The following is a 22683-nucleotide window of genomic DNA, read 5'->3' as shown; positions in this document are numbered from 1 at the left end:
GGTTTAGAAACATCCAAATTAATCTGACAACATGCTGGTATTTACCTCACTTTTGATTCAGTCACTTAAAACTCACTAATACAATTACGGATGTGTCTTGTGAGGGGAAATACATTGCTGATCAGGTTCCTGGGATTTCCAGCTCTCAGTGTCTTTTTCTGTACAAGCTCTCTGGAACTGAAAGGCTGATTCACTCATCCACAGCAAACACTGGCACTGAAACTTTGGGATACAGGTACCACTACCCCTTTACTCGAGCACTGCCCAATACGGGTACTAACCAAACGATGGCGTGGGTGTGAAAGGCAGAGTGCCACAGAACAGTGGTAGGTGCAGCTGGAGTCCTCCCAGGGGCTCCCTGTCCTGTTGGAGTTGGGACCCAATAAAACCCATCAAGCTCTGAGTTCACTCTGTGTCTGAGGCAGACCTATCCCATTAGTACAAGCAGCTTAGAAGGGTGGGCACTGCTGTTCTTCCACAGAGCCCCATCTTGCCTATTGCTCTTGATTCTGCTCAGCATTTGGCAGGGGATAGATCTAAAGGCAGGTGAGTCTTGTACCTGTTGTTGTCTATTGGTATGCTGTTCTTATCAGCTGGGTTACCTTAGCAACTGGGCTGTATCTGAATTTATGAGCTTCCAGGTTTGCTTCTTCCCCTTCAGGAGTCTGAGGAAAAGCTAGGTAATGTTTGAACTGTTCAGAGGCACATTGTCTACCACTGTATTTGTTTGGCCCATAAAACTGTTGACTGCTGTTGGAATGGGGACAGGCAAGATTCTTACCCTGCCAAAATCGTGAAAGAGATCTACCTCCAGCTTTGCTTCTGACTTGCCTCCACCCCTCTGTGTGCCACACATGTGGAGAGTACAGGGGCATAGCATGAACCCCGCAGGTTTGTAGCAAGACAGGTATAAGTGACTTCTCCATAAAAACAGTCTGACTGACAAAACTGAAAATGCAGTCCCCTGTTATGAGTGCATCAGCTATGAATGACTCACATTCTACTAAAATCTACAAAACAGCACTTATGACGGGCATAGGCTATGTGCTAGCTCTGAGCATGGGGAGGTCTTCCACCCCAAAGCTCTGTAAGGTTAGTATTTTGGTTGTTTTGTGTGGGATGAGAGGTTGGAGGGGGATCAGGATCAGGGATTCTCCTCCCCTTTTGTTTGAAAAATTTAATCATTTCTTATAAACTTGCGTGGGAGGGGAAACAACAGAAGGGGTTAGTTGAGTAAATCTTCCACAAACAGTACTTAAAAAACCTGCTAATTAACTAATACTATTTTTTTTTTCCTTTGGAGTTGAGCTGGAAAGCTTCTTTTAAAGGAGGGTAAGAAAAGCAAACTCAGCTGACTAAGCTATTAGGTTCATAACACTAGACGTTTAGAGCTTAAACATCACAAGCCACCATACTTCAAAACACAGCATCTTGGTCATCAGTGTCGTCTCAACTTATCTACTAGGACCAGAGCCCTAGTGCCTGCATTTGCTTCAGATACGTCGATGTGACTTTTACGACTCTGTCAGGTTGTAGGATGATCTTTTTTTGTTTAATTGGTATACCAGCAAAATCCTTTGTGCAAATGCAGTTACACCACATTAGTTTCTTTTCCTTTCTGTACAAAGTAGTACAGGCACAGTTACTGTGCAATGGCATGTGCTGGGTGATAGGGAGGGACGGTGGGAAAGGAGGCACAAAACAGTTATGCTTGGGGGTAAAAGTAAAGGGGGTAAAAAACAACTAAGCCCAACTTAGGAATTAAAAGTTTTGCAGCAGCTGATACCATTAGCCCTTAACAGAAGGGATGCAGCTTCTTGTTCCATTCAATTTTTAGTGTTTACAATGCAGTAATATCTATAGGCTCTATTGTATTACAGTCCATGCCCCAAAGAGTTTATTGTCCAAACAGACAAGGTAAATATAAAGAAAGGAAGGACGCACAAAGGTGAAAGGTATTTTCAACAGTTATTGGTGAGAGGAGTTGGAAAGAGAGAGCTACACTGCACAGAAAATAAAGTCAAGCAGTACAGTGTATCAGTAGACACTGTCTGACCAGTCCTGCACTCAGAACTGTAGGTTAAATTTACTTCCAGATTCCAGTGACTAGTAACACCTTTTGTGCTAATGCCTCACATCTACACATTCCAATTTGTTCAAAAAAGGTATTATCCCATTTAAAACTGGAACAACCAATACCCTGCACTGCTAGTCAGTCTGGTATTTCCTTGGGTTTTTCTTCACAAGATATCTCATCATGACAGCAACCCAGGCTAGCCATAAACTCAAGAGGCCAGATACATAATTTGCACAGAGCTATCCGCTGCTGCTTTCACCTGTTGCAGCATTTAAAGCTAGTTGCAATGTTTCTGTGATACAGCCGCTTCTGTGTCAATGTTGCAGTCACATCCTCCAACTATGCCCATATACTACTGGGACAATAACTCCAATTCTTGAACCCAAACCAGTTTGGTTTGTTTTTTTGTTTTTTTGTTTTTTTTTGATATGAATTGTCTATATGTGTAAAGGCAGTGAACACAATGGGTGTTAGTAGTAAAGGCTTGAAGCTAATTCCCTCATACAGTTATTTGGTGGTTGATAAGTGACTTTATTCCAGAATGACAGTACTGCCTTGTAAGTAGAAACCTTCTTCTACAAGAAAGTCACTTAGGTGGACAGGCATGTCAACAAGACCTGCTGTGGCACTTCATGTCAGGAAGAGGCTACGCCAGTCAGGTTCCCTGTGTGCACCAGCACTCAAGCTTACTATCCATCCAGTGATGTGCATTGCTGTTTCATTCATTACTATTTCCCCTTCCAGAGTTGCATCACAAGCTTCGCTATGGTGAATTCTTATCTGAACTGAAAATGATTACTGTATCATCCTTTGCAGAGGATGAGTGCTGACAAACCAAGCTGTAGAGACTTAGCTTTTGTCATACGCTTCCTTTGAGGTATTCTGGCTTTTTAAGATGGCACATATTATTGCTAATACCATCGGAGCCAACCTGTATACACCCCTGAGACTCCCAAGGCTATTTTCACCACTGTCATAAGGCATGATTCCTAGAAGGGTTTGACAGTGTAATACGGGCTGGTGGGCTTTTGTGAAGCACAGACTTTGGGGGCAACTGTGACAAGACAGTCTCAGAAGCTGAACAGTTACATGTTACAGCCTGGGAAACTACAGAAAACCAAAACAATCATTCACTTTAGCATACTAAGTTGTAAGTGGTGGGGGTTCAGTGCCTGCTTACCAGGCAGCTGACCCTCCTCCCCACAGGGCAGCAGCTCACACAGATTGGAGCCCTGAAGGAAGCTGAGAACCTTTGTGTAGTCATGGCCTGTCACTCCCATTTGGATATGACAGTGATAACATCACTGGCTTTGTTTAATCACTTGTCCTTGCAGTCATGTACACTTTCACATTTGCAGTATATGGCACGTGTATTTCAAGCCCCTTGTGAAAAGCCAGACTACTATAAAGAGATTGAAGTATGGATGAGAGTCAGGCTCATAGAGTTTCATATGAGAAGTTTTCATTATAACCTTGAGAATCATCTTAACATGGCATTAACAATTAATTTCAGCATGAAAGTGCCTTCCCTGCCAATTTAACTAATGACACTCAAGCAATAGCTGAATGGCAGTAGCTTGGATGGGTGGTTGCAGATTTTTTGTGAAGTGTCTTGCTTTACAGCCGCCTCCATTCTTACTGCACAGTTACAGGAGCAGAAATTGCAGTCAGGGCTTGTTCTCATCCACTCAGAAGCCAGGACTGACCAAGCCATAGGAAAGCTCAGTCATTTAGAGTTCATCCATCTCATTACTGTACTGCAGCATCTACATGCCCTGGCTAGACAGATGTGGTAACTGTGTTCATAGTATCCTCAGCCTCCACTGGGGTCAGCAGGATGTTAAACACGTTCTTAAGAAACTATCCTTTTAATGAAAACTTGCCCCTTATTTTCCCTGTATATTGCACGCTTTCTTCAGGCTAGAGTTCTGTTGGTAATTTGGATTTTTTTTTCTACAATGCAGACTTGCATCACTTTGAACCCTTTTAGTTAAACCAGGAAAACACAGTGTAGTGTTGACACTATACTTCACTCTCTTCAGAGACAGGCCTGTTTAAGTCTGGTTTTAATACTAATCAGTTAGAAGTGGCATGCAAAAGTTTACATCAGTTTATGTTAATTCAAAGGTATACACTTAAACTGGCAAGACTCCTGATAAAAGAAGGTCTCGGCAATATACTGTTTTCCATCTCTGTTGAGGGAAGGGAAGAAAGAGAGTTAGAGTTTGGCTATGTCTACATGTGGAGATTTAACCCCAAGAAGGGGAGGTAACATTTCATTTTTCTGCAAGGGGCCTATCACAAGGAGCAAGTTTACAGCTTATGAAGAAGTCCCTTCAGGAGGGGCTTCCTGGGAACACAGCAGGAGCCATGTCCTCCAGCCACACTCACACCTCGGAAGCCCAAAGCTTTCTGATGGAGCTCAAAAGTGAGGTTCTCGGGCAGCAGGCTCTTACAAACAACAATTTTCTGCTGTTGAGAAAAAACAGAACAGTTCTGATACCTCAGACTAATCTTGAGGGTGAACAGAGCCTGTGACAGAAGATCACATTGTGAGGTCAAAAATTATTACTCATGTTGGGAATTACTTTACTGTAGTTAAGTCATTCCTGCTTTTGCTTGCTTCTCTAAAGTAAAATCCAAAAGATAAAGCTTCATCCTTAATTCTTAAATTCTCCTCATTAAATTATTTGGCCAATTTTATGATGTCTGAGTGGTTGTGAGTTGGATGTGCATGTGAACTTAGGTTGAATTTCTTACCCTCTTCTAGTCATTGCCCTTCATGAGCAATAAAGGTGAGGAAAAGCCACAGGAGGATCAGAAGCAGGTTTCTTTAGCATGATGAATGGAAGAATGCTCTCTACCATTGTGGTGGAACGGGAAAAGACCAGCACTTTATGATAATACTGGAAATACCTGTATCTTTGGTGGAGATGAGGGGATGGAACAGGAGAACAGGGCAGGGGGGAAAAAAAATCACATTTTTGAATTTTTTTTATTATTTTTTAATTTAGCTTGCAAATTCTTAATCTGTCAAGCTGTCTCTGGCCCATCCATTTCATAGTCTTTGTGATTTGAGTGTTTTTTTCTACAACCACGTGAGGGATATGAACCTTTTGGATTCTCCTTCCCCTTACAAGTTTTTATTGCCAAAGACAAAGCTTGGCCTCGTCTTGCTGTGTTACTTTTACAACCTCACAGCACAACTGTTTGCAGGATGACAGTCTCAGGTTTCCGCTCTCCTTCTGCCTCATCTCCCACTTGGCGTTTGGGTACAAGACAGAAGCAACGTACAACTGTTGTATTGTGTGATCTGGCAACCTCTTTCCTCAGCCCCAGCTTGAATTTACTGAGCTGAACAAACAGTTGTCTGTCAAGAGGTTTCTCCACATAGAAACATTTGCTTTACTGTACCAGCTTACCATCCTGCTTCCAACAGCAGCCAACATTCATGGAAAGAAAACTCTTTTCCCTCAATAACCTGGACATGGATTACTATATAGGGATGAACAGGACTGCACCATCTCAGGTCCAGTGCTCCCCCAGTCTTCAGACCCATTTAAGCCCCAATCATATGACTTGGTTACTTTTTTTCTTCTAGTTTTGTCTGCTAAAAGAAGTGTGTGGTGGAGTTAGGTAGATACTGAGGGTAGATGGTGTAATAGCATCTAGCAGTAATCCTGCTGTAGAATGTCTGTCTCAGTGTGCAGTCTGTTGTTTTCCCAATGTTTTTCTTTGCCACTGAAAAGGCTTTCAGCAAGAATAAAGGACCTGATTTGATAAGGTCCAGCCATGTGTCTTCTCTCTCTCCTCTGCACCAGCTTTATCTTCCTCTCCATTTGTGTGATGAGAGCAAGTTATCTGAGCAGTCCTCACCATACTCCTGAAGCTAAGTAACATTATCAGTAAGCCTGATGTATCAGCTTCACGTACCAGTTAGGTAGCTTAAAGGTCCATTTGGCTTATCCAGAAAGGTGTGCCTGTTGCATGGTATAGGATGTGGTTAAAATGCAATTAGAGTTCATCTCCACAGTAAGCCTAAACCAAGTCAGGTCTCAGCTGTTCTCTCCCAATCCTTTTTATTTTCTGTACAAGTGAACAGCCATTAACCTTTGTGATTTCTTGGTTCTGGCTACAGTTTAAACAAATCCAGATGCTCCAAAGTAGTGTTGTCTTCTCAGAGACTTAGTGACCTTCTCTGGCAAGGGTGATGATCACAGACTGTAGGCTGAAGGTCCACAGGACCTTCTGGGCGTGTCTCTCTTTCCTCCCTGTTCTTGCCTGCTCTGCCAGTGTAGTCCAGCCACCTTCTTTGTGCTGGCTTTATCATTCACTAGATCTTCCTGCAAGCAGACCCAACTCTCAAATAGCAGAAAGCCAGCTGGTGTTTTTTTCAGGGTTTGTTCTCTTCTGTTTAAGTGATTTAAGTCAGCTCACAGAGAAATCTTACAACAGAGCCAGCACAAGGTAAGCACCAGGAGGAAGGGAGGATAAAATGGGAAGGAGATCAGGACCTTCTTCTTGTAGCAACTATGGCCAGCTGAACTTTACCAGTTCATCATTTTGATACCATGACCATCACCATGTTACCTATCTTAACCACACTTCAGGTGCTTATGGAAACCAGAGTACCAGAGAACTTCTAGAGACTGTCTGTTCATTAGTCTCAGTTGTGAACAGCTGTTGTTTGCTTCACTGTGGGCAAATGCAGCTGAAGCACAAATCACCTTGTAAAATAAAGGGGCCTGAGCTTGGGAGAACTCTTCAGCTGGTAGAAATCACAGAACCATTTAAGTCAAATGATATCATGCTTGAGAAATTTTAGGCTAACCTACTCAGCAAGGGGTAAGGCCTCAGCTGATGTCAGAGGGAGTATGACAACGTTACTTTGGCATGATCTCTTCCTCTCTGAAGCCACATTAGTTTCCAAGTCGGTCATCAGCCAGACCGAATATATTTTGTGTAATGATCTTCAGTGCGAAAAGTGGGTGGGTCTCACAAAACATTTCTGTGGTTAAGAGATGATTTTGGTAGTTGATACATGAAGACAGCCAGCTCTACTTCTGTGCCATGGGCCCCATTTAAACAACAGGGGTCTCAGATGCAGTGTGTGGTTTAGGAAATACTGCAGTGCAGGGGAATGTTATATTGTGAACAAAAGAGGTCTTTAGCATATGTATGCATAAGACCTCTCACTACTGCAATGTCAAGACTACCAGTCTTGTGTCTACCTTGGCCAAATGATACTGGAGAACATTCATAATGGCTGGACAAGCGTCAAAATACTGAAAACCTAAGGTCCGTGATGTGTAATTTATAGATTATTCTGAGATGCTATTTCAGTTCTAAGGGTTATATGTACTACTATCATATAGCCATTAGGAAGTATTTAGATCCAGTTTTCCTTTAGTTGTATGTTTAGAAGGCTGTGCCTGTAGACTTAAAAGAATATTTGAAATGAAGAATCTAGAATACATGCTTCCACTCACAGTGTATATTTGACTGTCACAAGGGATTCTTAATGACAATATCACCACCTCCCCTTTTTAATAACATTACTGAAGTAGTGCTGTGGATGTGGGCAGTAAACTGAGCTTTTCAGCCACAGAAGAGAAATTGAATTTTACCATGCCAAGGAAGAGCAGCTGAAGCTTGAGTGTTTCCGCCACCTGAAAGGAGGGGTTAAAACTAGAGTGAGGAGGCAAGTTTTCTGGTATCAGAGGGGTTTAAAGCCAGCTATTGCTGCTTATGGGAGAGATTTCTTCCTACTCCTCAAACCCTAACCGCTCTGTCTCCTCTTCCTCACCTTCTCCAGGGCTGTGCAGCTGCCTCTTTTCTCCTGTACCTAGTGTCAACCCTGGCAGCCAAGCAGCAGCCAGGAGACTAGGTGGGCAGGCAGCCCCCAAGGCTTTACTCTAGCTCTGCCAACCTCAGGATTGTACAATAAGTGGCTGTTATTAGCAGGAGTATGAAGCTGCTGCCTCTTGCACATGTAGGGCAGTGCTTATGGAGCAAATTTGGAGAGCCAGCTAAGTACTCTACACCTTATCACTACCTTGTGCATAACTATAAAAATCCCTCTAGAAGCATTAAGTGCAGGAATAAAGTTGGAGCCATGCCTCTCCATTTGAAGGTACAATTTGTCCTAATTCCCAGCTAATTACGTAGTTCAGTCTTGCCCAGTAGTACAGATGAGAAAATGGTGGAACATGGAAATGCCAGCTTTCAGGAGCCTTGCCTCACTGCTGGACCTGTTCACCACCTTCCCACTTTGGCTAGGTTGTTTGATACCACATGGCCATGATACCTCTCAGTCCCAGCTCTCTCCACAGCTAAATCCCTTTACCTTCAGATTGTACAAAGTTTAACCATCTGAGTTCACTTAAGAAAAAAAGTACGTGTGTGTGTTAGGGGGAAATGATGTTTCCTTGTGCTACTGAGACATAGTTATTTCTAAATAGGCTTATTTTAGCCAAAAGGCAGGAAATTGCAGCATGCCCAACCAATTTAGGTACCAACCCTGACTCAACTCCCCCGTTGAATCTCCCACACTTTTAAATTTGCTTGGCCTCAGCAACATCTGCGTACTTTCTTGCCATCGCTCACAAGCCAGCGCACACCCCGTGGAGAGTCCCACCATGTGACTGCTCCTTTGGAGGCCTTCTGACAGCCCAGGAAGTGATTTAGTCTTCATGGAGTCCTTCACACCATCCAGACTTCCTCAAACAAGAGATTTACTCTTAGAAAACAACCATCCACATACAAATCCTTCTCTCCATTTCTCCATCCTTCCTGAAAATGCATGTAACAGTTTTGACCCTCCTGGAGGATGTGACTTTCTGTATTGTTTTCAACTGCCTTCTGTGGAGGTGCCTCTTTTCCCAGTAGAGAAGCTCCTTTTAATAGCATTTTCTAGCATTGCCTCTTCTTGGATTTTCAGCAGTTTTGTAGGCTTGCAGTCTACTCTAAATGGGCCCTACTATACTCCAAATTCATTACACTCACTAAGAGTTATCAAGTAGTCTTTGACGTGTAGTCTCTATCGCCCTATTAAAGATGGTCTCTACTGGCCTAATAACGGTAGATTATTTAGTTGCTGCTCCTCTGTCAGTCAGGGAGACCCCTCCAGAACCTCGTATATTTTTACTGTGCAGTCTGTGGAGAAAGATATCCAGGGTGTAAATCATTTGTGGTTATAAAAACAAAAAAGGCCCTGAGTGCCTATGCTTAAATTCCTGAAGGTCTCCCATGTGAAACCTGAAAGAAGGCAAACTGATTTAGGTACTCTGCAAACAGAGCTCATACATTTAACTAAATTGTGCTGCCAGGCATCAGCTGGTCCATGATAACTAACAGTGTGCGTGCTCATAGCTCTCAGCAGAGGTGAGAAGAAATGCAGTGAGCCTAAATCTTCGCTGCGAGTGCTTAAAGCTAATGCTTTTTATTCCCTATTTGCAGTGGCGTGAGACACAGTTGCCACGGTTGCATTGATGCATGCCAGCTCATTAAATTATTGCAACTCAGTCATATGTCTAAATTTGCTGATAGACAGCTGTAGCTTTTGAAGAGGAGTTCTTAAGTGGTTGTGGGAGCCAAGCAGAATTTTCAAGACTTTTCAGTTTTGTTGTTGAAGCAAACAGAGGTTTAAGATACTTGGGTGGTTGGGTTTTTTTTGCAAATTCCACCAGCCTGCTAAATACCTCTGCAAGTCTGAGCAGCTCATTTCAGTTTGGAATATGGGATGGGGCCCTTGATCACTTAGGACTTTTCTTGTGAAGATCTCAAGATGCAGAGCTGAGTTCTTCTCATTTGAGGAATATTTATATTCAAGCTTAGCCTGAATCTATTCTAAAAATTAAGTGAACAACAGAAAACAAATCCACACTTGAATCCTACCTCTTCTCAGAGTGTGGAGCTCTGTTGTTAGTCCAATAATTTGCCTTCCAGACAGCTTGGGATGAATTTTTTTGTGCTTTCTTGTTTTTGTGAAAGAGGGGGGCACAGCGTGTGTGTGTGAAGTAATGATAGGCAATGGAAAATAACCAAAGCCATTAGGCTCAACTAGAATTCACTTGCTAGAACTTACTGAGGTGAATGTACGATGCACATTGCACGTGCAGTTCCAGTCAGCTGTCAAGAAGCCGTCTTCCAGGGGCCACTGTAGAGAGGATATTAGGTGTCTGCCATCCCCATCAGTAAGAGTTGTATTTATGAAAAGTAAAGTTGGTGGTGAAGGTAAAGTTTAGGCTAAATGATATGTCTGCAGAACTGTAACTATTAGCTGTAAGTCACTCTAATTGAAGGGTGTCTGTCCTGGGCTGCACATTCAAGGCTGTGACAGAGCCTGACAATGACTTGCCTCTGCAGGAGCACCGTCCCTCCAGCTGGCCCCAAGGAGGGCCACTCCTTCCAGGTCTAGCAGTGGTGGCACGAGCAAAACCAGATGGCTGACACTGGGATGCTGAATTCCTGCAGCGCTCTCTCAGTGGGGCCATAGACCCACCGACTACCTCAGCAAACTCCCAGCACAGTCCGGAAGCGCTGGTTCAACAACAGACCCGTGCGTCCTTCTTCTCTGCCCCCGGGTTTCTAATAAATTATAGCCTTGGCCAAAAAGTGTCTCTTTTTTCCTCGACAAACATCCGCTAAGTGAATGTCTTCTGATTTGAAACTGCTCCCACCAAGGCAGACGTCTCTTGCAGATGAGGTGGGGCCAGCCTGAGCCCACCACAGATGTTTTGCCCTGGACTGCCCACTGATGGCCGTGATGCATGATTCACTGCTGACCTAGGGAATCACCTCACCTTTACAGTGATTTTAATAAAGAACTGAATGGAAAGAAAGCATGGAGATCTTTGGGAAAAGCTGATCTAAAACAGCAAATTCAGCATGAACCATTGACCTAGACTATGTAGGTTTTGTTGTTAAAGTTATCACAGATTACACATGATGATGAGGAAAAAAAATATGGTCTTTTTTGGAACACAGTCATATTACCAACTCTGATCAACTGGTAAAATATGCCCTGGAGAAGCGAAGCTCGAGGAATCAAAGGAAAATTTTAAAAAGACTGTTAAAGTTTTTTGGGGTTTCGGTTGTGTTTTTTTTTTTTTTTTTTTAATCAACATTCTTGCACTAAAGAATCATTTTCTGTACAGCCTTTAATTGAAAGAGTTCTGGAATGAATCGCACACGTGTCAGGAACTACTTACTACTAGGGCCCTTACTACCCTATTATCTGAGCACCTCCCACGTTATTAAAAGGCACAAACCAGTAGAGCAATATAATCTCCCTTCCCTTGTTTCTTATAAATGAAGTCTAGAAGAGAAGGTTTTTTCTAATATGTGCGTGTCTAAGAGACTAATTGTGTGTGTATGTGAAAAAGTATTGATGGAAAGGTGATGGAAGAACTGGGCTCTGTGAATTTGTGAGAAGGAAGGTAGCGAAGATTAAAGTGGCAGCCTGACACTTTGAATTTCACTCTGCCCGACAGAGCTCCCGGGTGGCCCAGGGGAAGCCACTTGTGCCCAGAGCCGCACGAGGGCCGAGCGGCAGCGGCGTTTGGCAGCGCGGCGGCAGCCAGCTGCCTGCTTGGGATCGCGCCGTGGGGTGGGCGGCTGGGCCGCGCCTGCGGCTTGGGGTGGGGGCACGGGGGGAGGAGGGCTCCTCTGCGGCCCTGTGCCACGCAGAAACCTGCCCAGGCCGCTCACTGGCAAATGCGTGCGGAGGAGAATTACGGCCTGTCCCGGTCCCCGCTGCAGGTGCCTTATTCTGGATGAGGGGGAGGAAGCTATCACTGAAAAACGTTCGCATCCATGAACGAGCAAAAAGGGGAAGGGGTTTCATTTTTCAGATTAAAGCCCAGAAGAATTTCAAATGGGAATGGACATTTTTTTGTGAAATATGTTAATGAAAATAAGGTTTTTCCAACCAAAAAGTCCAACTGCCTCTTTCCTTTCCTATTCCTCCTCTTGCCGCTGTCACGGATGATGTGACCATCGGGATAGGTTTCAGCTAGAACAGAAACCTGCAATTTTTGTCGGATGTCATCTCTTCAAAACGCACTGCTTTGTTCTCCATAGGGCTGGTAGCGAGAGTCTGTAGTAAGGGCAGTGGCAAACTCAGCTCGGATTTTAGAGACAGTACAGATTTCAGAGATACTCTGCAGTTTTAAAATGGGAAATGCCATCAATAATGTTAATATCTCTAAACATTTCAGGTGTGCTCATTAAATGTGTTATATCCCTTTTCAAAAAGCATTTTGTGTTCTCATACTGAACATGTCGTCATCCCCATTGTAACATGTAGCAACCCCAGACAGTCAGACAGGAATAGAAAGACAGGCTGACAAGAATCCTTTTTAGCACCTAGAAGCTAGATGTCTTTGGTTGCCTGCCCTTTAACCACTCTAAGAAGCCATCTCTCAGAGGTTGGTTCTGCTTTAAAAGTAAAATGCAACTACAGCCATCTGAGGGATCTGGACAGTTGAGCTATAAAAACCCTGTTGTTTCTGATAGCAGCAGAACCCCCAGCTCTGTGCAATTTGCTTTTCATATTTCCTAGTTTCCAGTTATTATGCTGTGCTGCGCACACACACATTGCAAGCAGGAAGTAGGAGCAGCTCAGCTCTTGGCTTCCTTGGTCTCGGGAGACTGCCATGAAACTGAAAAACACTAAACTAAAACTTAAGTATCTGTTAGACCTTTAATTAGCGACCTAAGGAGTGTTTGCCAAGAGGAAATTTGAATTCAATTATCCAAATAGAAAGTATTTAACCTCTCAATAGCACTCAAGTAATTATAATACTTGGAGGTTTTTTTCAGGAACCTTAAAAAATAAAGCGAAAAGCAAATTCAAAAATGGTAGAAGGTGTCAATTTTGTATCACATGGAGCGTACAAAGGAAAGCTGTAACATTGCCCATGCTATAGACCACTCATGTTACACAGAAAGGGGCTGCCACAAGCAGGATGAGCAGGGTGCAGGATTCTTGATTTCCCTACTGAAACAGCCAGCGATAGCATCAGGGCCAGCAGTGGTAGTTTTATGTGCATCAGCACAACAATGAACACACAACTGAGATCAGCAGGTCATCTCACGCAGCTTTTAATGGGATAAAGATGCTCGGTCAGTGTCAGAAGGAATAGGACACATCAGAAGAGGCTGTATATTCCAGTACATTTTGCAAACATTAGTCAGTACCAATCAAGCCATTTCCATTTCAGATTGCAGCAGCTGTTTCAGCCCTGGTCCCAACTGTACTTCCACTACGCATCCACCCCAAAATTTCCAGAATTAATCCCAAGGAAAAAAAGCCAATATTTTCTTGCTCCTCTCTTCACAGACTGTAGGTTGCTTTGGGATTATGTTTATCAGCTGCTTTCTGACAGCCGGTACGAAAATTTCATCCGATGGGAAGATAAGGAATCCAAAATATTTCGGATAGTGGATCCCAACGGGCTGGCCCGGCTGTGGGGAAACCACAAGGTAAGGAAGCAATGCAATTTTCCTCCTACGGCACTTCACCTCCTGTAACATCACAGGATTCACTTTCAAACATGGGGAAAAGGAAGAAAGCATGTGCATATAAACTACTACTGAAAACTGTAATCTTTCATTCTACGCACATTAGAAATATAAAGCATCCAGCCTCAAGCACTAAAACCTACCCTTCATATAGAGAACTTGTTGGTTTGGTTTAAAGGCATTTAGTTATAAATGCATTTAATTATAAAATTACAAAGAGCGCAAGAATTAACGGTCCTTCTCTCTCAAGGCATCTCATTTCTTCCCGAAACCTGATGCTAAGGATGTTCTGGTTAGATGTGCTCTACAAGGAGCTGTATACTACATCTCAGCAGGAGCTTTCTGTCTGAGTTCCTGTCTGCACCAACGTTCAGATTTCACACGTTGTCCTCTGACAGACACCAAATGCTGCAGGATTCTGTATTTCCTTTTAAGAGGGTAATTCTGCTTTGTTCTCTGAAAAGCAGTTACTGATTTTTGCAGTTTGGGGCTGAGTATATATAGATATATCTATATGAGTATATTCATATGAATATATGAGTAGTCAGCATAGATTTACAAAAGGGAAATCATGCTTGACCACCATGATATCCGTCTACGGTGAAATTATTAACTTGGTCGATGCAGGGAGAACAGTGGATGTAGCTTATCTTGATTTTGGAAAGGCTTTTCAGACTGTCTCCCATAATATCCTCATAGACAAACTAATTAAGTATGACCTAGACAAGGATATAATGAGGTAGACTGAAAACTGGCTGAACTACTGGGCTGAAAAGATCGTGATCAACAGCACAAAATGCAGTCGCTAGTGATGTTACCCTGCGGATTGATTCTGGGGCTAATACCGTTCCACATGTTCATTGATGACCTGGATGATGGGTCAGAGCACACCCTCAGCCAGTACTCAGCCAGTACTGAACTGGGAGGAGCGACTGATGCACCAGAGGGTTGTGCTGCCGTGCAGAGGGACCTGTACATGGTGGAGAAATGGACTACTGGGAATTTCATGAAACTTGACAAGGGGCAACGTGAAGTCCTCCATCTGGGGAGGAATGACCTGGGGAAGTGTGGGACTCTACGTTTCCTGAGACCCCAGATGTGGGACTGTTTTACTAGGAAGATGGTCAGACACTGGAGCAGGTTGCCCAGAGGAGACTGTGCAGTCTCCATTCTTGGAGATGTTCAAAATACAACTGGACACAGTCCTGAGCAGCCATCTCTGGTTGACCCTGATTTGAGCAGAAAGACTGGACTAGGTGATCTCCAGAGGTGCCTTCCAACATCAACTATTCTGTGATTCTGTATATGAGTATACATAGCCTATAATCTTGATAAGGTCAAGATTTTCTCATGTGACTCATTGCTTACAAGAACATCTGTCTTAGAGGCTGCAACACTGGGAATGGAGAGTTCTGACCTCCATGCCAATAATCATGCCTTCCCATCATGTCTCATGTTGAGTGTCTAAAACTGAACCTACTTCAGACCACTAGCCACTTGGGAAATGCAGTGGCCTTTTAGCATATAAGAAATGGAAAAAGCACACATTGTATTTCAGGGGGCTTCCCGATGAACAGAGTCTAGATTTTGCAGGGAAAATATTGTCATTGTTAGTGTTTAATTGCCACAGGAGCTCTTGATGTGGCCTCCCTTAGCAGAGCTGTTGTGGTCAGGGCAAGCAGAGGAGGCCTGCTCTTAGGGGGCATTTCAGACAGGCAGATCAGTCTCATTTAATAAAGCCAGGTCAACACTACAGCCTTCTGCCTGATCTTGGACTGACAGAGATGTGCCAAGCCAAGCTCCTAACATGGAGGCTGACAGAGCAAAAACATGCTTCTACTAGTTTGGCATGTTTTGCCCATGGCAAGGCGGCTGCTTTATACTCACACAAACATGGCTTTGCCAGTATAGTTGTCTCTCTGCTGGGAGTTTCTTTGCCAGCACGGTAACCAGTGCTCCTTGTCCCAGGAAAATGCACTTCGTGTAGACATAGCCTAAGGGACTGATCCCGCTATCCCAAGTCAGTACTGTGGGGACTGCCCACGTACAGCTCTGCCAGTGCCCATCATTTCTGCCTGGTGACCCTCAGCTTCAGCAGGGCCATACCTGTCACCCTGCAGTGCGCTGGCCATGGCCTTTGGGGTCAGCAGATCCCAAAATGAGGGGGAGGCTCTGGCATAGAAGCAGATGTACAACCTAATGGGCTTCTTGATTTACACCTGTATAACAAGAGGAGAAACAGGCTCGGTCTCCACAGTGCTCTGTAAGCACTAACTAGTTAATGGAGGGGAATCCCAGAGGAGCAGTGCTCTTAGCAGGGAATGCTGACAGATTCAGTCTATTAGCTACTGTTCTTATAAAAGGTTGTTTCATTAAGAACAGGCTTGTCACATCCCGCTTGGCAGGAGCATCTCCCTCCATCTAATGTCTCCTCTTGTGGTTGATGAAGTCTTTTGTTATCTGTGATCCAAGAAACTGTAGAGAAACCTCTCTTGGAATTTTTGTTAGACTTGCTTGCTTAAATTGCCCTGAATGAAAAGAGACCCATAAAAATTTGGTGATGAGGGCTGGAGGGGCAGGATGGGCCTGCAAACAGCAGAAGAGTGGAACATGTAATTTCTTGAACTGACTTGGTTACTTTAGCTAGCTGTGATAGTTCTGCAACTCTTTTTGGGGCTTAGGAAGGTTTTAATGAATCATCTCACCATGGTTTTCCTTTTTCTTTTGAAAAAAACAGAACAGAACAAATATGACTTATGAGAAAATGTCCAGAGCCCTACGCCACTACTACAAACTAAATATTATCCGGAAGGAGCCAGGACAAAGGCTTTTGTTCAGGTAATTTTTTCTTTTCTTTGCCATTCCTTTCTACAGACAATTAGTTTCTGAAGAGTGAGGATGGAATTGTGTGTGGGATACTTCATTGCCACAGCTATAACACGGGTGACAATGGGCATACATTTGTAAAAGCTGTCTAGACTGGTGCTTCCCAGCTTTCAAGGCAACTGCCAATTTACAAAACTCCGGGCCTGTTTCAATGATCAGTTGAGTCAATAGAAGTCTTTTCACTTGCCTCAAGCAGGCTGCGCCATTAAGACCCTAGCTAAAAGATTCATGATCTCAGCCAAACTGCTGGAAAACCCACTCCAAATTGACTTCTCAAACACAGCTGCTGGTGAAAGCTAAGCAGGGATCAGGCATTTCCTCAAGTGCATCATCATTACAGAAGAGAAGTGCTGATGACCATGTCTTCGGCGGTGCTGCCTTCAAGGAAGAGAGGGATCTGCAAGAGCTGTTCATAAAGACTAATGCTCCAGATTGGATGACACAACCAAGAATTTAGGAAATAGTGCCTGAAACAGCGTTAAAGCAGGGAGTTACTTGTACAAACTTGAGTGCAACTGGCAGAGAGCGAGAGTGCTCCAGTTCTTTTCAGACAAGACCAGCAAATCCTAGCGCGTATGTCTGACCCACAGAGCACTGAACCCAGACCAAAGACTGCTTTGATGTCAGTGGTCTGGATCCAGTAATGTGCTTGGAAATGATATCAATAGGAAGGCAGTCTTGGAGTTTGTTTTCTTAAATAGCTAACAGAACTGCATTAGCACTTAAACTATCTACAGCTGAAAAGGTTTCTGTGGAATGTCTTGTTTATGTCAGCTCTTAGAAGGAGACTTAGATGGGGGAAGGAAAGTGGAGGGAAGAAGGAATCGCGGGCAACATCAACTGAGTGATTTTAATCTTTTTTTGCGGAAAGTTAAACCAAGGTTGCTCCATCAGCAACAGTACCAAGGGAACCTGGATTGCTGTGGCCTTGCATGAAGACTGTGCTGCCCTGGGGGAATTCTGTGATGCTGAACAGTGAATGTGCTTACCTTGGAGCCTCTCCTTCGGTGGGGGCACAAGCAAAGCAGGAGTCCATCCCTTCTCAACCAGGCTGCCTATTTTCTCAAAACTGTAGAAGTTTAATACTCTTGGAGACTTCAGTTCCTCTGTCAGACTTGCCCAAAATTGACCAACAGATTCAGAGGTCACCAGGGAGCATAAAACATGAGCATATAAACCTCATTTCCTTCGGAAACTGGAAAATAAACAACAAAGCATTTTTTGCACAATTCCCAATAAAAACTTATTGATGTTGTTTTCTTAGACCTATTTATATCTGAAGAGAAAAAGAACAGCTGCAAAAAATCAAGCCATTAACGTGCCTTTCTTGGCTGTTTCTCGCAAGCACAGAAATAATGGGAAATGTGACTTTATAAGTAACATACAGGCAGTTATCATCTGCAGATATCTGTACAGAGCTTTAAGTGAAATGGAGTCAGGAGAAGGGTTTCTAATAGGTTGCCTGAGTGTCTTCTGCAAAAAAAGAGGTCACAGATTCTGTTTCTTCGTTAGCTTATAGTTCCGAATTGTTTTTTTAAAAGTTACTCAAATGCTGTTACAAATACCCATGCTTTGGGTTCCTTGACGTGACATAAAACACAGACCAGAAAGAACACGCAAAGTACTGCCGTACAGTTCACATCAGCCATTTCCCACATGGTTTAGGAAACAGAGCAGACAGAAGGTAGGGAGGACAGTGGGATCACTCTCTGTTTTGATTTCAACCTCATGCCAGATCAACAAGACAAGCACAGGGTTTAAATCAGGGCAGTCTGGCCCGTAGGCTTCGGTGCATTTTCGCTGTGTAGCCGGGGACTGATTCACCACTTCTGAATGCTCGTTTTTCACCACCGTAACACCATTTATATCAGCAGCGTTCTCCCAGCATACAAATGGGAGTGACACAGCAGTGAGTCACAGGCTTTTTTTTTTTTTTTTTCTAAATGCATATGTGCACATGATTTCCAAAATTAGAAGAGGTGGCAAAAGGTTAGTTCCAGGCTGTGCTACGCGTTTGCTGAGAGACTTCAGATTTTTCAGACAGAAAGCCCTCAGCTTTATAACCTCCAAGGCAGAAGAGGAGGCAAGTCTTGCCCATTAGCTGCAGCAGTGATTTTTCTGGGTCAGTGATAGTAACGAGGCTCCTGTCAGTTGGTTTTGTTTTCACTGGGGCAAAGATACTGAGCATATCATCAACCTGAAATAAAATCATCTCCTCTGATTAACACATTTTGTACAGCTGAATGTTAGCCAGTACATCATTAATGAAAGACTGTGAAATTTTGTAACATTTCCAGCATAAACATCTTTCATCCTAATTTCTCCAGAAGTACTTACAAGTTAGGAAAGTGATTTGTGTTTAAACTAGGATTTCATCCTTCCTGTGCCACTCTCTCTTCCTACGCCATTAAATTCAGAAAGAAAAAGCAGAGCTTTTCTCTGCTATCTCTGTGCAGTAGTACACAGAAGCATCCTGGCAAAGATCAAGACTGCAGACCTGATCTGCAGGCTGGTGGATGTCCTTTCCCATTTCCTACTGCTGCCATGTCTCCCCAGAGGCAGTTTCTGTTTCTAGCCCCCTGCAGACTTACTGCATCAAGACATTAGTGCTGGGAGCCGTGGCATTCATTTACAGAGGATGCTGCTTCATTACAATTACGCTTGCTACAGTCACACAGGAAGAGGCTGTCTTTGCTCACAGTTCCCTAGCCCAAAAGCTTTTTCTTTCAGGGCTTCTTCCATTTCCCAGAACTTGTTCTGACTTGGTCCTTGGCTTTTTCCACTGCTGTTCCTTTGGCTCTTCAGATTCCTCTTCACTCACCTGCACACAAGCCTGCACAAACCAGTGGCCCTCTGCCTCTCCATGCCTTGCAAGTGCCTTTGCTTTGAAATGTGCTAGCCATAAAGGCCTTTAATGTTTCTGTCACCAGACACCATAAATGAGTGTACCTGTGGCATGCTAGCATCTTACAGGACAACAGCAAACAATAGGAAGGAGAAGAAGTAAATGCCATTCTTTGGAAAAGACTATGGGGTTTGGTTCAAATTGGGACTTTCAAGAAACAGGGAGGGTAAATGCCTGCGATTTTTTTTGGTTTCCTGTCGAGGTATGGAGGAGGGAACACACCAGTAGGCTGGGGAGAAGCTGGGAAATACTAAGGCATGGGAGGATACAGCAAAGATGATCTGGGGAGATGCAGAGCTCAGGGCCCTCAATATCTTGATGAAGGTAAAAGCAGAGATCATTGGGAAATCCACTTTTTTCTCTCTTTTTCAGGTTCATGAAGACCCCAGATGAGATTATGAGTGGCCGAACAGACCGCCTCGAGCACCTTGAATCCCAGGAACTGGATGAACAAATATACCAAGAAGATGAGTGCTGAAGGGAACTGGTGCACCGCCTCTGTGGGTTCACGGGAGAAACATCTGCCCGGATGGCCGGCACAGTTTGGGAGGGGAAGCAACAACACAGAAGCAGTACTTGGGGTCGCCGCTTAGCTTGAAGACCACGCAGGACCTGAAGCACCTTAACAAAACAAACTAACAGGCAGAAGTGGTGCTGGCAGAAGAGTAAACGGGAGAAAGCTTGGACTTATGCACTACTTCACTGTTCCTACAAAGTCTCCCTTTCTTTCTTTTTGGTTTGTTTCAGTTTGGGGGGTTTTTTTGTCGTTTTTTTTCCCTAATAAACATGCAGTTTGACTTTCCTTATCTCACATAGGACAAGACATCAGATTACGCTTTTTTTTTTTTTTTTTTTTTGGAAGGCTTTCCTACGGAAATAGAGCGCTCTTATTTTCTGTGCAAGTCTCATGACACAACACCGCATAAAACAGTAGCATCACAGAAGGGATTTGCTCAAGGGTTCCAGTTTGCTCGGATCAATTTACATGTGCTGCCACTGGGAAATGTGTTGAAGCTACCGAAAGAATTTACCACACATACCTGTCAAATGAAGAGGAGTCACCCTTCACGTGTAGGCTGGGATACCATCCCAGCATAGCTTGGGCTCACAGCGAGTCCTGCGAGTGGCTATTAACTGCTGGAATATGGACCAAAACCAATCACCTAAGTGCTCCGGGGAGGAGAAAAATAAATATGACAAACCTCTGCAATAGACTGATGTTGACGTTTTCCCTCCCTCTAGCAGAGAAGTGATAGAATGGAGCCGGGGGGAGGGAGGGCGGGGACAGATACATATATATGTGTATATATAGGAATATTTCATATATATATATATGTATATATATGTAACCCCCACAATATATCCACAATGCAGAATTTCAGCTCGAAGCTTTCTATAAAAAAGCAAAGGCTGAAGCCTCTGTCATTACAAAAGGGAGGGGTGTTTCTTATACCTGCTTGCAATTTTGGGGTGAAAGGTGAAGGACTGTTCCTTACATCACAGGGAGACAGCAAAGGGACCCATCACATGGTTTGTATTACTCAGAAACCTCTCCAGGATCATTTTGTGCTGCTGGAGAGGTAGATGATTCACCAATCTGAAAACTGATGGTAGAGGACTAGAGACCAAATAGCTATGCCTATAACTTGTAATTGATTTTGGCTTTGTTTTGGGATTTGTTTTTTTTTTATGCCTCCCACTACCCTCCCCCACCCCACAGCTCTGCCATCAAGGGAGCTTGTTTCAGCTTGCCCGTTTTTAACATGATTTAAAAGACAAGGAAAAAAAGAAACCCAACAGCCATGTTGCTTGCTTGGTTTTTGGTTTTGTTCCGGTTGGAAGGTGCCCCATTTTTTACACCCCCAGTTTGGTTTGCTGCACTGAGGGTGCTTTGCATGAAGAGCTATGCCTAGTTTGGTTGCAGGAAGCTCAGCAGTCCTTGGTGCCCAGTACAAGAGAAACTACTGGCCTTTTTCATTTCACAGTGCTTGGGCCACCGTGATGGGAAAGTCTGTGGTGTCCAGCGATCCATCATCAGTGGTTCTTTTAATGGAAGGAAGATCTGGCAGCAGAAATGATGCTTGCAGAGGGAGAAGATGTGTAGAGAAACTGCAGGAATCATATAGTGTCTGGAAGAAAGCACGTCTGCACCAGTTCATTAAAACAGCCTCTTTTATGGGAACATGCATACTAGAAATGGAAAAAATCAGTGGTCTAATCTAATCTGTTTCAACCAAAAAATGAGATGCATTACCATGGCAGAGCTTTTATCAGCTATTAAACCACCACAACATTTGATATTTCCACATATTTAGCAAGAGGATTAATCTATCCAGGAAAAAATGGCACGCGGCAATAAATAGTGTCCCCTATGTTTAAACAGAGATAGACCAATCTCACAAAAGACTTTCACACTGAGTCGCAGGTCGTAGAAGGAACAGCTTTGTTAAGGGTGTAGATAGGCATCATACAAAGAGGAGAGATTTTTCAGAGCCAGTATCTGATGAGGAACCACACGGTGTACATCTCTCCCTAAGCTTTTCCCAGTCACATTTTTTAATTAAATCATAGTCAGTATGTTGCAAGTCCAAGCACACCACATACTTGACTTTTTCTGCCTCAAAAGACAAGACGCGGGAGTGTGTATCAGAAAGATGAGCAGACAGCCTGTCGCCTGTCTCTGCCGTGACTCTGAAGTCCTTGGAGCTCAGGAGGTGTGAGATTGGGAGACACCGAAGGACTTCAGGGGTTACAGGTCTGAAACCAAAGGTCCCTTGAAACCAAGGGGCCAAGGAGTTACTCTGCTCTGTCACCCCGCTCAAGGGCACCCGAGTTGCAGCCGTGTCGCAGGAGCTGGGGTGAAGAGCGTGTGGTGAAGAGGTGAATGCGAGTGGCAGATGGAGTGTGATCAAAAGAAAGGCCCTGGCTGGCTTCTTGTGTTCCTTAGGGTGTTCGCTCGTAGAAAGAAGCCAAGTTTGTGCAGAGAACAATTCACCTCCTTTACTGCTCTGGCTGTGGCAGCTGCATAACTGCATTATTTTCTTTTGCCTGCTGCACCTACTGTTATGAGATGGTGAAGAGAAAAAAAAAAAAAAAAGATAGGGATCATTTATATAAAGTGCTTTGATGAGCCACAGGTTTTTGTCATGGCCAAGGTGCACACTGCAAAACACTGCGACCGAGAGACAATCCACCAGTGTAATAAGCCCATATGCTCACTGTGTATGCTAGCGAAGAAAGTTCCTCCTCAGCACTGGGTAAGACAGGAAGAAACAAGGAATTCTGAAAT

At 43.8% G+C, this 22683-nt stretch overlaps 1 protein-coding gene across 1 annotated transcript in view; it reads left to right on the top strand.

Moving 5' to 3' along the window:
* Positions 1–22472, top strand: part of ETV6 (ETS variant transcription factor 6) — a 140547-nt gene extending 118075 nt beyond the window's left edge. Inside the window, exons 6-8 of the mRNA XM_042795329.1 lie at positions 13422–13564; positions 16341–16441; positions 19767–22472. Of these exons, the coding sequence (XP_042651263.1) occupies positions 13422–13564; positions 16341–16441; positions 19767–19872 (350 nt within the window). The 3' untranslated portion in view covers positions 19873–22472. The remainder of the gene's footprint in view (positions 1–13421; positions 13565–16340; positions 16442–19766) is intronic.
* Positions 22473–22683: the final 211 nt, after the last annotated feature.

This window comes from Tyto alba, unplaced genomic scaffold, assembly GCF_018691265.1.
Source record: "Tyto alba isolate M040663 unplaced genomic scaffold, T.alba_DEE_v4.0 Super-Scaffold_21, whole genome shotgun sequence".
Classification (NCBI taxonomy): domain Eukaryota; kingdom Metazoa; phylum Chordata; class Aves; order Strigiformes; family Tytonidae; genus Tyto; species Tyto alba.
Note: the sequence above shows the minus strand (reverse complement) of the source record. Positions and strands in the feature narration are given on the sequence as shown.